The following is a 14,742-nucleotide window of genomic DNA, read 5'->3' as shown; positions in this document are numbered from 1 at the left end:
CTGGATTATTTCAGCTTCTTTAGACCACAGTTTCCTCATCAATAAGCATGAGAATCAGATGATCACTTATGTCCATTCCAGTTATGATTACAGAATTAAATGAATAATGTTATATTGGTAGCAATCGTGATGTTTAATCAGGACAGTAAAGCATATGGGTTATTGCTAATTCAGTATTTTGATCTAACAGCAATCAAGGTTATACCAACTTGCTTTCTTAATAGAATAACCCTTTCTATCCTCATTCGTCTTATGCCTTCCCTCATAAGGAATTTTTATTATTGGCATGCCCTTAATATTAAGTGCTGGTAAACAAATAATGAATTCATATTACCAGAGCTAGTTTCTGTTTTATGGTCTGCCTTTATAAATGAAAGAGCATTAATTTGTACATGAAAATTTCACAATGCCAGGTTAGGTTTTTATGATTTTCCCTTCCCCCCACTCCCCCCAACAAACAAAAAGACTAGTAAATCACACACAGTTGGCGTTCACCCCAGCTCAAAATTAATAAAAAATCCTGCACTAACAATTTATATGGCTGATTTCAGACTTGTCAGTTTCTAGAATTTTCAGAGAGGTAAAGCATTAATCTTCAATATTTAGTGGCTTACTGCTCAGCATTTTGTTAGTGGCTAAAGGAAACACAAAGCAAAGTAAGACACAAATACTGCCTTCCATAAAGCCACAACCCAGCTGGGAAAGCATACAGGAGCCAATTTAATAATGGTGCAAGGCACTACACGTGGTTCAGTGTCCAAATGCATGTCACCGTCATTAAGTACTAGACAATTAGAAAAAAATAAGACCACAAAGTGCTGAAGCAGTCAGGGAAGAAACGTACAGACAGATAAGCAACAATAGGGAACAACCTTTATAGGTACCGGACGATCTAAGCATCACATTTCAAAGAAGAGCTCTTTTAAACCTCATAACAACCTACTAGGAGAGGCACTAATGTTTCCTTTTTGCAAATGCAGAAATTGAGATGTAACACTATCAAGTAATTCACCCGGGATTGCATAGCTAGTCACGGCCAAACTCAGATCAAACAGTAGGAATCTGATGCAGGTACAGAGGAGACAGCACCTGAACTAGATCCTCAAAGAGAGGGAGGCCTTGGGGAAAAGAGGGACATGGCAGGAGTGTTCCAGAAAGAGAGAAGAGTGAGTATAAAGGCCCAAGAATAGGAATGAATAAACTCCCACCTCCAGCCCTGAGAAAAGGCACCAAGTTTGACATGGTGGGTAAAGTCAGGCTCTAAAGAGCTGGATAGTTTGTACCCGGGTATTTTCTTACTAATCTCCACACAAACTAAAAGTTTCAAGATAGCGAAAAAGTTCAGGTACCCTCTAAAATGTGGAAGCTTTTAGTCTCAATTCCTCTGTGTGTACTTTGATAGAAACTGCTTGTAGTTCCTATAATTTTGAGAAGCATCTTAATTTTCCTGCTTTAAAATGAAGATATTAAAAAGCAAAATTAATGACAAAGATCTTCCCTTTCACACTCTCCAAATCCAAGTTAGGCTGTACACATCTTGGCCCCTGCAAGGAAGGCTGTATGGTACGATTTTCCTGATGGTAAAGCTAGTTTAAGGCTTGATATCTCCAAGTTTCATCATAAAATACTTAAGCAACTGGCAGGAAGAAGGGGAGAAAAAGAAAAGTCATTAAAAGCACATTTGACTGCTTTCTGAATGGTGTTCCATGGCTGTTTGTAGATAAAACTGACAATATACAGAACATCAGAAACTTCCATAAAGTGTGTTATTCTGCTCCTTGTATACCGTCTGGAATCACAGTATCACACTGTTTCCAGGAAAAAGACAAAGCAATTTTCAGGCTATTATCTATTCTAGTGCATCATCTAAAGGTGTTCTTACCTCACAGTTGCTGAGATCAAGAGAAACTCTCTTCAAGTTATGATTACAAGCCAGGCCCAATAACAGCGCTCTGAGGGGAGGAAACACACACACTTTAGATAAAAATTCCACTTGTCGCTCTAAAAATGTGTAAGCACACTGAACAAAACCCAGAGAAAGAAGAAGGCCTTTTCTGAATCACAGGTCAAGCACCAAGCAGCGTCTCACTTTTTAAAATGCCAACTGCATTTCCGCCCACCAAGAGTAGTGACAAAAATGACAGGGAAACACTCTTCTGTTTGACACAGAGCAGGTCCCTCATAAATGCGAAACCCGACAGGGTTGCTAATTCCTAAGGAAGTAAACCAACAGTGCTCCTAATTGCACACTGAAATTAAATTGTGTTCATCACAGATAAACTGCCCCCTGCATCTGCTTGAGAACACCTTTAATAATGTTTAGAATATTATTAGGCAATTGTTATTAGAAGAGCAAAGTAAAGCTAGTTTTCCCTAAGGGTTATGTTAATGGGGGAAGGCAGGCTCTAGAGTATTCCAGGATGTGAAATCATATCTAGATGAGTTTGTTAAAGGACTCGCAGAGGTGGGATGGGTAAGGGTGTACAGCATGGAAGACAAGGTACTAGTCTTGAGTTTGAGTGCAGGATCCTGCCTGTCTATCCAGCTACTAGCTGGGCACAGGATAAATACCATCACCGCTCTGCAAAGGATTTTTCTTAACTGCTTATGGAAGAGACCGGACTCATCATGTGGATCTCATAGGTAAGAGAATAAATTAACTCCACTTTTACAAGTCAGTCCTATAAAATCCAACACCACCGAACAGGCTTGAAACAAAAATTTCATACAGGCACCCACATCCATTAATTACACCCAAAGGAAAAGAGACCCTCAACTAGGCCCTGTGAGGAGTACAAAGATGAGCAGGAGAGGGCTGCCAATCTCAAGCAAAGGAAACAAATATGTGTGCAAATAACCATAACGCAAGGCAGACAGTTGTAAATACTACAGAGTAGAACCAAGGCACCTGTCACCTGGGGGTGACTACCTGTTCTCTATGTTCCCAGGAAAGGCACCTCTACTAGCAGACTCCAAAAATACCCCAGGGGAAGGGGGAGGTGGGAAAGTAGGGAATTACTTCATGCCAAAGTCTCTGAGATTTTCCCCCATCCACTGATTCTCTGGTCTCATCCACTGAGAGCGAATCCCCGAGGTGGGCAGAGCGCAAGAACTTGGCTGTTCCCAGCTGCGCAAACAACCCCTGTGGGTAAGAAGGTCGAGGAGACTGCGTGTCTCTTTGTCTCTTCGTTCCTTTAATCCAGTTCACTGTCCTCTCTTCTAAAACACTATCCTATGAAAAAGGTTGGGCATGTCTCATCTGTGTGTGTGCCTCTGTTCAATTAATTATTCAAGTGTTTCTCTTTTCCTAAAAAGTACCTTTTCGTCCTTTCTTTCTTGGGGGCAGTATTGAGCTACTGAAAGCTATTGGTACTAAGAACCAAAAGGCCTGTCCTCAGGTCCTGATTCTCTTACTGAGCATTGGGTAGCCTGAAGGACATCACTTTTCCTCTCCGTGTCTCAGGTTCTCATCAGCAAAATGGGAGAGTCAGGACATTACCAAACAGGTCCCTACATTTCTAAGTTTTCAGTTTCTAGGACTTAGCCACATATTTTAACATTGTATTTGTATAATGCTTAGATGGAGGGAAAACTCCTACTTTTCTGACGAGTAGGTTAAGGACAAGGAAATAAATGGTGTCCTTTAAGATACTTAACTACAGAAGGCCAATGATTAAGAGGTAACGACTCATGAGACAAATATAAATAACCCACAGAAACTGTCCCTAGTAAAACAAAACAGAACAACTACAAGAAAGCATCACAGGCTCTGGGGGAACACTCCATCACAAGGTGTGTTGTTTATTTTAACCCAGAGTGAACTAACTGCCTTCACATCGCCATCCTCTTGGTCCTCAATCATTAGCGCCAAACTGACTAACAGAAGAATTTGTTTGTTTGTTTGTTTCTGCTTTATAACAAAGTGAATCAGTTATACATATGTTCCCATATCTCTTCCCTCTTGCGTCTCCCTCCCTCCCACCCTCCCTATCCCACCCCTCCAGGCGGTCACAAAGCACCGAGCTGATATCCCTGTGCTATGCAGCTGCTTCCCACTAGCTATCTACCTTACGTTTGGTAGTGTATATATGTCCATGCCTCTGTCTCGCTTTGTCACAGCTCACCCTTCCCCCTCCCCATATCCTCAAGTCCATTCTCTAGTAGGTCTAACAGAAGAATTTGTATGTCATCTCCACGGCTCTGGCAGCGTCACCATGTTCTTAAAAAGCCCTGAAATACTTTAATGTGGACAGAAAAGAGCCTCCAAGGAAAAGCACAATTATGAAATAAGCAATTACATCAAGAGAAGTTGCATTTCTTTAGCTTTCTCTCTTATGGCTACTGATCTCCCTTTAAGAAATGAGCGCCTCCCTCTGCCCCTCTTGGTGCTTGGGGATACAATATGGGTTTAGGAACAGGATTGAGCCAGTGTCCGCTGGCTGACAGCAGTGGACTCTGCAATGTACCTCCCAGAGGCCCCTCAGCTGTCGGTCCTCTTTGGGGGCTGCCTCAGCCCAAGACAAGTGCCTCGCCCAAGGTCACATCTGCTTCTGGGGCAGCCTGTATCCAAGGACTGATCAACACAGGGGTATGCAGGCCCAGCCTCGTCGCCCAGCTCAGGGACATTCTAGCAACAAAGCTCCCATCGGGTTGGCTGAGGTCTTCACTGTGATAGTCCCAGTTCAACTTGCCCTCTGTCCCATCCTGCTTTCTTCCTGCTCCCCCTCCACAGGTGGGATTGCAAGAGCACTTCCTAATAAACATCCTACATGCTAATCTGCATCTCTAACTTGGCTTCCCAGAAAACCCAACCTGCGATGGCAGTGAGTTTTCACAAATTACTTAGCTTCTCTGAGCTTCCATTTCCTCAGCTGTAAAATAGGGATAATGATACCTTCCCACGGCTGTTGTCAACACTGCAGGTGACAGTTTGTGGGTAAGCACCCAGTTGTGTGTCTAACTTAGGGCAGTGCTTGGCAAGTTCCTTTCCATCCTCACCCCCTCACAGGCAAACCCAAGCACCTCAGTTTTGTTATATCTTTTTAAATTATAGTATCACATTAAATGTACATCCAGAATTTTGTTTACAGAATCTTTGGCCATGAAGACTTTTTCCTCATATTAAAATTTTGACTGAGTAAAACACAGACCTGAAGAGACTACGGGCATACCTCATCGTATTACATTTCACAGATACTGCGTTGCGTGTTTTTACAACTTGAAGGTTTACGGCAGTTCGCATGAAGCAAGTCTATTGGTGCCACTTTTTCAACAGCATTTGCTCACTTCATGTCTCTGTGTCACATTTTGGTAATTCTCACAATATTTCAAACCCTCCACCAGCAAAAAGATTACAACTCGCTGATGGCTCAGATGATGGTTAGCACTGTTTAGCAATAAAGTGTTTTTAATTTAAGATATGTACATTTTTTGGACATAATGCTATTGCACACTTAACACTATAGTGTAAACATAACTTTTAAATGCACTGGGAAACCCCCAAATTTGTGTGACTTGCTTTATTGCAATATTCACTTTATTGCAGTTGATCTGGAACCAAACCCGCAACATCTCCGAGGTCTGCCAGTACTGATTTATTATTAAACATTAACATAAGTAACAACAGGTCACAAGATTTAACACTGACCTATAATAAAGTACAGTAAATCCAGTGTTGTTGTGGTGAGGATTATTCTGTAAAATCAATTGTACTAATCAATGAAGAACTACTCTATCTTTTACAGGAACCAGCAACATTGAATTAGCATACCATGTACCTATCACTAAAACTACTTTGAATATGCTAATCTCCCGCTGATATGATGTGATAAAAGCAAGTCTGGTTTTGCTTTCTACTCAGCGCCTTCCTGGCATCTAGTCTGTTGTAAATGCTCAATAAATATCAGTTGAATGAATATGGTTAAATTATAATGGATCCCCTTTAGAATATTGATGCTGATAGCTTTGTTAACATCCATACAGCCTAATCATGTTTTTACAATTTGCAGCTATTATATTTAGAGATCTCTATTACAAAGATTCAATCTTCCTCTTTTTTTTTAAAAACAGGCCACCATAGCATCAGGATTTTTTTTTGCACAGGTGGATCAACTGTTCTTAAAGGCCTCCATTGTTTTAGTCATATGGTACTTTGTGGAAAACTAATCAAGAATCTCACACCTCTCAAAAAGCAAAGAAAAGGCAATTTACAAATTAGATGATTAATTTTCTAGTAGAACGAATAGCAGACATTGATTTTAACATTTCATACAAATTGCAAGGGAACAAATTGAATGCTGATTTACATGTCAGCTGAGGAAAGGAGAAATCTGTGCATACATTTGAACACACCTGACAACGTAGATATTCAAAACTACTTGAAAATGTTCTTTTGACTCAGAGAGAATTAGATTCTATAGTCCTTTTGATTATTTCTGGCAATGGTGAAAAGAAATTCAAGGATAACAAATTATTCTAAAAAGTTCAACTTTACCATGACACCTACACTAAGGATATTAACCCATAAGTTGCCTGCCAAGTAAAAATACCAAACAAATAGATACCTAGGTAATTCAGAAAACAAAGCACCTAAAAATTGTTTCTGCTGCACACATGTGTATAGCCTTTGATTATTACTGTTAGTAGAAATATTGAGAATAGATTTTAAAATGCACACAAGAATATACCTAAAATGGACTGAACAGAGGTCAAAAGAAAGGTGATGGTACCCAGAAACACAACTTTTATAAATCAGTGACTACTGCCAAGGTCACAAACCAAAGGAAGATTTTTTTTTTCATAGAAGATGCAATAATATCAACAGCATACAATGTACTCAGAAAGAATTTGACTTCCTTTGTGACCCAAAGTAAAAAGGCATTTTTATCTGCCTTGTCTGTCTTAGGATTGTATGTCTTTTTCCCTTCCCTCAAGCACATTCCTAATAACAAATTGAACTTTAAAACGCTCTGGAAAAAATGAATTCAACACTCACTTTAAGGGCTCAGGAGACAGTTTTGTGCCTGAAAGGTTGATTTGCATCAGAGCCAGAGAACTACTAAAAAACTGCTTGAAAGATGGGGGTGCTTCTTTTCCTTTCCTGAAAAACAAAACATGAGAGTCTTATATGCAGTTAAACTTCCATCTCTGCACCCCACTTCCAAACTGGCACAATTATTCATCGGTAAATTCAAACCCTGTGAAATAATCCATGAACTGGCTGTGTTTCAGTAGAAATTTAAAGGTAAAAAGAAACAAAATGTCTGAAAGTTAAATAAATTAATTCAGTGTACTTTCGAAAATTATGTAGGAGAGGTTAAGAAATGTCATTAAGTCTTTAAAACATTTTATTCCTATTCTTTGTAGCCAAAGAACTCATTGTGTTCCCCCCCCCCCCAGTTCTTCAGGAAACTCCATATTTGAATTTTTAAGAAATAAGTCAAAGAAGATACATATTTCTCACCAACTTAAAGAGCCTTCCCACTGGGTGGCATCAGATTGTTAAGGATCACTACCTGTGTTTGGCTATGTTTTCAGATGCAGCAGGTCTCAGACGCAACGGGATTGTGACCAGATGTCAAGTCTGATTGGCAAGAAGCCTGCATGACAAGTATCCTACTCGGCTCTTATATCCATATCACAGATCTAATTATTTCAGGCCAAATATTAGAATAAAGACAAAACTCCAAAAAGAAATGCTTATAACCTCCAAATACGTCCCCTTGCTATTCCAGTGGGAAGTATATGAATCAAATCATACAACTCAATAAGAAGACAGAGTCATTTAAGAAAAGATTCCAGAGTCAAAATTGGAATACGAATGCTTTGTTTGTTTTGTTCTATCTGATAGAATTGTTGGAAGGTCTGAGTAAGTACAGCACTTAGCCTGATGCATTGTAAACGCTTATTCAATGAGAGTTATTCATATTCTGTGGAGGGAATCATAGACTCTCAGGGCAGAGGCCGTCCTAGGGGTCGAATTCAACCACAGAACATTCAACAATATTTTACGTACAGAGGTCTAGGAAACCTGTCAATATTTGAAAAAGGTTTTAAAACAGGACAATTTCAGGCTGAGAAGAAATACCTAAGCAACCAGAATATCTATTTAAGAGGATGAAAAATACACTTAAGAGGAAAGAGAATTCTGGTAGAATACATATTAGACGTTTCAAAACAACTATGGTCCCCGACAGACGCTTGTATAGCGTGTTCATTTTCTTTTTTTTTAATTGAATAATTGAAGTAAAGGTGAATTACAATGTTGTGTTAATTACTGTTGTATAGCGAAGTGACTCAGTTATACATATATATACATTCTTTTTCTGATGAGCAGACTTTGGCAGACTTCAGAAATGGGGTCTTGGTAACATGAATAAATTGAGCGTGGCTAGCAGCCAAAATCTCAGGAAAAACAAAAAAATTAACCTGCCTCGTATTCCCTGAAGTACAATGGGATGTGAGTGGAAGTGATGTGTGTGATTTCCAGAGACAAGTTTTACCATGATCCTTTCTCCTCTACTATGTGACTGTCAACGTACTAGAAAGAGGCTGCTCTGCCTCCCAGAGTGATGTGGCTAACGCATAAGGCACATGTCGCAAAATTGCTGTTGCTGAAAGCTGTGGAGAGGGTGGTGGGTTGGGGGGATCATTTGTTACTGGAACAATCTGACCTATCCTGACTGCTACACTTATGAAACTATCTGTGAACCAAAGTATGAATAGCCTGGCTAACAATCCACAACTCAGTGTAAATGCAGCAATTTCTACGTAATTACTAAGGGCTTTCTATAGTTATATCTAGGTAAGGTAGTGGGTACTAAACAGTTTAATCACAGCCTCTCATTTGGAAGACAAGGAAATTTGTTAGCACAATTCCAGCTCTATAAGCTTAAAAGCTCTACTTAGGACCAGTCATTACAGAATTCACAATAGTATGAATTCAAAAGAGCTGATTAGATGAAAATCCTTATCCCCTACGATATCATTTCTAACCCAGTTCCTCAGTCTATTATAGCTCCACCAAAGCATGGCTTCATAAGCTGACTTCAAATACATGAGTGGTCTGGGTGGTCAAGTTAATACCCTCTAAGGCCTTTGAAATAAAGTATCTTAGAAAACTCTCAACTTCTCCCACCATTTTATCTCGTACATTTTACTCTCTCTGATCTTATCCTATTGAGGTATACGTGTCATATTTTTGCTATCATAGACATTTACATACTGTAGAAGTAATGGACCAAGAATACTTTAAAATATAGAATAACTCACTATGAGGCGTAATTGTAGAATAAAGCATGCTGGATTGTGAATTTTCCAAACAAGTGACTGTTATCCCTTTGAATATGTAAAGTTTTCAAAAAGTTAACCAATAAAAAAGGAGGTATTTCTAATATTAAGCAATTCTCCATGTTATTAAAGAGCATATAATGACTAAAATATTGTTTACGACTTGTGGTAATAATTACAAATGGTAAGTGTTGAACTGTATTAATACACTAGATGGTTCCAGAATTCCACAGTTACATAACCCATGTGCTTTTCATAATTCTTCTGCATTCTGCCATTCTAAGTTGCTGCTGTGTGTGAATACTTTTGCTTCTAATCTGCTGCCTGATTTTGCAAACAATTCTAAGTCGGGAAGGTAGAAGTGAGGTACTTAGGCGGGCCCTCCACTTCTACAAATCAGAGTGCATGAGCTCTGGGGTGACGATTCTCTTAATCTCCCAGACACAGTTGATACTTAATTCAAAGTGCATTATTGAGAAACACCCATAGAAGTTTCTAAAAGGGTCTTTACCATATTAAGAGAGAATGCCTGTCCACATATGAGAAATAGTACATTATTACATCGTTCATATAGGCAGTCTGGAGTTATTGATAATAACATTGTCCTGCAGGGAAAAAAGATATAACAAAAACTTGAACTTTCAAGGTCTAATATTCATAGATAATGATTTAGGACCATCCCCTTTCATGCACAACATTCACCCTTTATCACTCTGTTTTCATCTCACTACAACTTTCTCTGAGAGAAAGACACTCCTAGATGAGAATGATAGCAGGAATAAATCCATACCGGTGAGAAAAGACAGTTCTGGAGAGATTGAGCACAGCTAAATACTGAAGGCAGCCACGGAGAAGAGCTCCACAGACCTGGGAAAGAAACAAGGCTCTCTTATTTTCAAATATTTCTAGGACTCGGAGAATACTTTATTGGGAAGAAAGCCCACTGTTTCCCATCTAAATATGGGACCCCATATTTGAGACCCCCCCGAGCAATATAAAAAAATATTACCATGTCCAGGGAACATTCTGTATTGGACAAATCCAGATGAGCAATGGCATTTGGCTGGGCCAAAAAACTGTACATGGACTTGAATAAAAAGCAAAAACCAAATATGTTAGGATCCAGAAACACACATGCACACACTCACGCGTGCACACACGATGTTAAGTTAATATTTTAAAAACAAGTTGCCCAAATCCACTGAGGATCATCCTCTGCTCTTCCCAAGAGAATGGCAGAATTTCCTGTCATTCCATTACCTTCCCTGAGAGCAAAATCCCAAAGAATATTTTAAAGTATGTTTAAGTTTTAAAAAGGCCAAATGGAGTCCTGGCTACCAAACCCCCTTTTTGTTACACATGGCTCAGTTTTCCTGATTAGCTCCATTTTTATTACACAATTTGGAACAGTGCTAATTAATTTTAACTGCTGAGATTGAAATACCACCTGAATTGCAGCCACCCTATCAAAATGCTAATCACTTTTGAAAGTGTTTAAGGAGCCACTAGTTTGAATTTGAACCACAAGGATGGTGGTCTCGGGCTACACTCTCTTCAGTTCAAGAAAATAATTTTTCTATCCTTAGTTACTTCCAAAATCTAACAAGAAAGGGCCTGACAGCACTATTAGGCTTTTTATTTTTTTTCTTAATCTCACTTATAACTTAGACCCTCCGGTTTCTAGAGTGTCACAATGCCTAGACTATACCCTCATCCCCATGCAAGGCTATCCAAACAATAAAATGAACTGTTATTCTCTAATAGCCCTGTGTGAGCAGGTGGCGCCAGTATCCACCAATAGCCACCAAATCCCAGCTCCTGCCACCAGGCAAACAGCTGAATTCTGCTTTGCTTCACTGGATGCCACGAGATACTTGCAAAAACAAACAAGCTTACATTGAGAGGTCCTAGTGCTTGGCAAAGACTCGTAAGTGTAGCAGCTTAGCTATAGATGCTTGAGAAAACTCTTGACCAAGGAATTCAGAATAGCAAAAGACTGGCCTGTAAATGTTTTAGAATAACCAGACATACAATGTACTGTATTATGAAAAGTTCTGATTCAGAAAACTAATCTTGTTCTGACTTAATGAAGATCTGATTCTGTCTTTGCCTGGCCCTGTGAGTTTACTCCTGGCCACCAGCTGGGGAAGCTCTAGTCACCCTCAAGTGGTGACAAGACCCAACTTGGCCAACACTTCTCCAGCAGTCCCTGCTAGGCTGCTCTCCTGGAAAGCACAGGGCCAGGTAAGCCCCTCCCTGCACCTGCTGAATGGCTCTCAGAACCTCAGCCTGTCGGGGCTAGAAGCCCACCGTCACTCGGCTTCATCATTCCACTTGCCCTTCCCCAGAGGCGAGCTGGGACAGGACTCCTGGCTGGCTACTTTGCTGTCTTGGGTGACTATCAATGCTCTTATGTTAGCACCCTTCTTGTTTAATCTTCAGGCTCTTCTTTTACCTTTCTCTCTATCCTGCTAGTTTGTCACTGTAACGTTTTGGTGGTTTCACATCGGACTCCTTGTTTCATCTTGGGAGGGAGCAGATTTATGAATCATCAGTGAAAGTGACAACTACAATTGGACAACACACTGAAAAAGTCACGGCACACCAGGAAGCAAGTACTAATATTATGTAAATGAGTTCAAGTGTAAGGGAGAGGAAAATAACTACAAAGGGGGCTGTGGCAACATTCCCTGTCTTACAGGGAAAGGAAAACAGAAGAGAAATGAGAATACATGTCACAGTGTTTTTCACTCCCATAAAGCAATGGAATGTAAATTAAGGTCCTTTGAAGAGGTCCATGTGCTGTGGGTCCCACCCCATTGGTAAGGGAGCATTTCTTCTAAATTCTATCCTGTGACTAGAGGGGACTATTCACCCCATCTGGCAATGAGATCATACCTAATTCACTGTATCAATAAGATCTGCCAAACATTTATATTACTGATTCAGCTGTATGAAAAATCTTGTTATAGTTGAGGGGAAACTTTTTGCCTTCACACTCAAACTTTCAAGAGTGGCCCCAGCTGACTCCTAACCCTCCCCCTCTCTACTGTAATCATGGAATATGGGACTGAAGTTCATCCCAATATCCCCTTTCCATCACAAACCATGCTTTTAAAAAGCCACCAGTCTTCTTAACAATATTATTTAATGATGAAATGATTCATTTTACGTTTCCAATCTTTCTTATCAGGCAATTTTAACAGGTGCAATAATGTTTTGAAGTGGAGAAAAAAATTCCTTCAGAAAAAGTATTTCCAGAAAGAATTTAAACTTCAACAATCTTAAGTGAGGGGGGATAAAATCTCTACACTTAGTAAAGGAAGGCTCTGGAACATTTCTCTAAAACTCTTCATAAGCTCATGACTAAATGATTTGAAGGTGTCATGATAAAGGGAGATGTGGGGAAATATGTTTCGAAATTATTCCAGGGTTAGTAAGTACAGCTTCTTTGAAGATGGCAGTAAGGAAAAGAAAACCTACCGAGAGGTCATCTCCGCGAAGGATGTTCCCTGAGAGGTCCAGATGGTTAAGAGTGGTGGCGGTCAACAGGTTGGCACTGAGTGACTGAGAAAGGCTATTCACCCCTGCAACATTGATGAGATCCAGGCTCAGTTTCCACTCCAGGAACCAAAATGAGGTTTGTGAGTTTCTTTAAATGGTCTAGCAGCCCCACCAACTTGCAGGACTGAGGTTAACCATAAGCCCTGTCCCCAAAAGGCAGCTCTAGGATGGTCTTTTGACAGGAAGAACAGGTTAGTCACAGACACGACCAACTCACCGAGTAGGAGAAAGAAACAGAATCAACTTCATTTTGCTCTACTTCTAATGATGTGGAGGGAAAGGATTTTACTTTGAAGTCTTAAAATGACGCAAGCAGTCTAACTGAGCATTTTCGTCCTTCTCTTAATCCTGCCAGGTGATTCTTGCCTTGATGTACAGTATTGAAAGCATCCAGATGCAAATTCAGATACTTTAGGCTACGGAAAGTACTTGGAAGTTAATACAGGAATGTACTGCTCTACTTAACATATTATATACTCAAGGCAAAATTTAGATTGAAGTGGACTTTACAAAGAGCTAATGACATGTACACCATGGAAGAAGCAATCAAAAGGAAAAACTGATAATGAACACTCTACACACTATTTATATACATAACATAAATGGTTCAAGTCAACTGAAATAAACTGATAATACCACCTCAAAAAACAAAGAATGAACACAGGAGGAGGGTAAGATTATTCTGTGCAGAGAGAGGTATGGTCTACTATCTGTGGGTAACAGGAATTGAAACAGGCCTGTTAGTCAGGAACTTGTGGTGGGTAGATTTTCATCAGGTCACTTCAAAATGGGAGCCCAGAAGAGGCTGGTCCCTCCCTGGGATTCAAAGAGGTCAATACGCACAATTATCACTGATGATTATTCTTCAGATAACTGGGATATGGATACTGCAAAGCTCTTCATGTTTCTACTGAAAGTCCATGGTTCTAAATCGTATATTTTGGAAATACGGCTATTTCTAAGGTGGGTATACTTTCATAAATCGTTCTGTTTTTCTTGTTTTTCAGTAAAATTCTTCGTGAAAATCCCAGCCTATCTTAACCACCCGAAAGGGAAACAGGGAACGGGGTTTTTGCCTGCACATGGACAGAGCCTTTCATCAGGATAAGGGGCGAGGGTCAGGCCAGAACTGGTCACGGCTGCAGGACCCAAGGAGGCACTCCAAGAAAAAAAAAAAGCTGAGGGTTACAAGTACTCTGCTCCACGTTTAGAATGTTTGGTGCATGGCACTCATGGAGGGGTTACTACCTCATTCTTCAGCTTTGGAGAGTTACAGAGAACCAACTCCAGTGTGTGTCCAATAAAGGCTACTGAGCCATTTCTTGATGGTGAGTGTCCATTTGGGTTTGTAGAGAGAAGACTCAGAGGCAGAGAGGGGAAAATGTTTTACTTAAGTACATGGAAGAATTTCTTGGCCATCAACTCAACATTTATTAAGCGCTCATAACGTGTTTATCAAATGCTGGGGATTCGGGAGATATGTGTAAATAAGACCCATTCTTTGCCCTCAAAAAGTTCAAAGACCACCACGAAAGAAGCTAAATAAATTCCAGGATGAAAAGCCAGTGCTACACGAGTATTTATTCAATACAACAAATCTTTATTTAAGGCCTACTGTATACCAAGGCGTGGGCTTCTGAGACCCAGGGGATACCTTTTTACCCTCTCAAAGCCAGTCCAGTGGGAGACCCAGACAGTTGAATAATCATAATCTAGCGACGTCAATACTATCGAAGAGGTAAGAGACAAGAGCTTTGCAGTGAAGGAGGCAGAGATTTGATTAATTGTGTTAGATAAAAGGAACTCGCAACGGCCCACAGAAAAGGTTAATTTCTGGAGGAAACTTCTAGGATTGTTTAAATGACCAACTCCCTTCAGTTTGTCCTGTTA

The 14,742-nt window shown here is 40.0% G+C and overlaps 1 protein-coding gene across 7 annotated transcripts in view; it reads right to left on the bottom strand.

Moving 5' to 3' along the window:
- Positions 1-14,742, bottom strand: part of CARMIL1 (capping protein regulator and myosin 1 linker 1) — a 353,818-nt gene that overhangs the window by 107,854 nt on the left and 231,222 nt on the right. For all 7 annotated transcript variants that reach the window (XM_079933710.1, XM_079933709.1, XM_079933705.1 and 4 more), the window contains 5 exons: positions 12,772-12,875; positions 10,298-10,375; positions 10,079-10,155; positions 6,995-7,099; positions 1,883-1,952 (listed from right to left, as the gene is read on the bottom strand). In XM_079933710.1, the coding sequence (XP_079789836.1) occupies positions 1,883-1,952; positions 6,995-7,099; positions 10,079-10,155; positions 10,298-10,375; positions 12,772-12,875 (434 nt within the window). The remainder of the gene's footprint in view (positions 1-1,882; positions 1,953-6,994; positions 7,100-10,078; positions 10,156-10,297; positions 10,376-12,771; positions 12,876-14,742) is intronic.

Source organism: Stenella coeruleoalba (assembly GCF_951394435.1).
Source record: "Stenella coeruleoalba genome assembly, chromosome: 10".
Classification (NCBI taxonomy): Eukaryota; Metazoa; Chordata; class Mammalia; order Artiodactyla; family Delphinidae; genus Stenella; species Stenella coeruleoalba.
The sequence above is the reverse complement of the archived record's forward strand: the minus strand, read 5'-3'. Positions and strand labels throughout refer to the sequence as shown.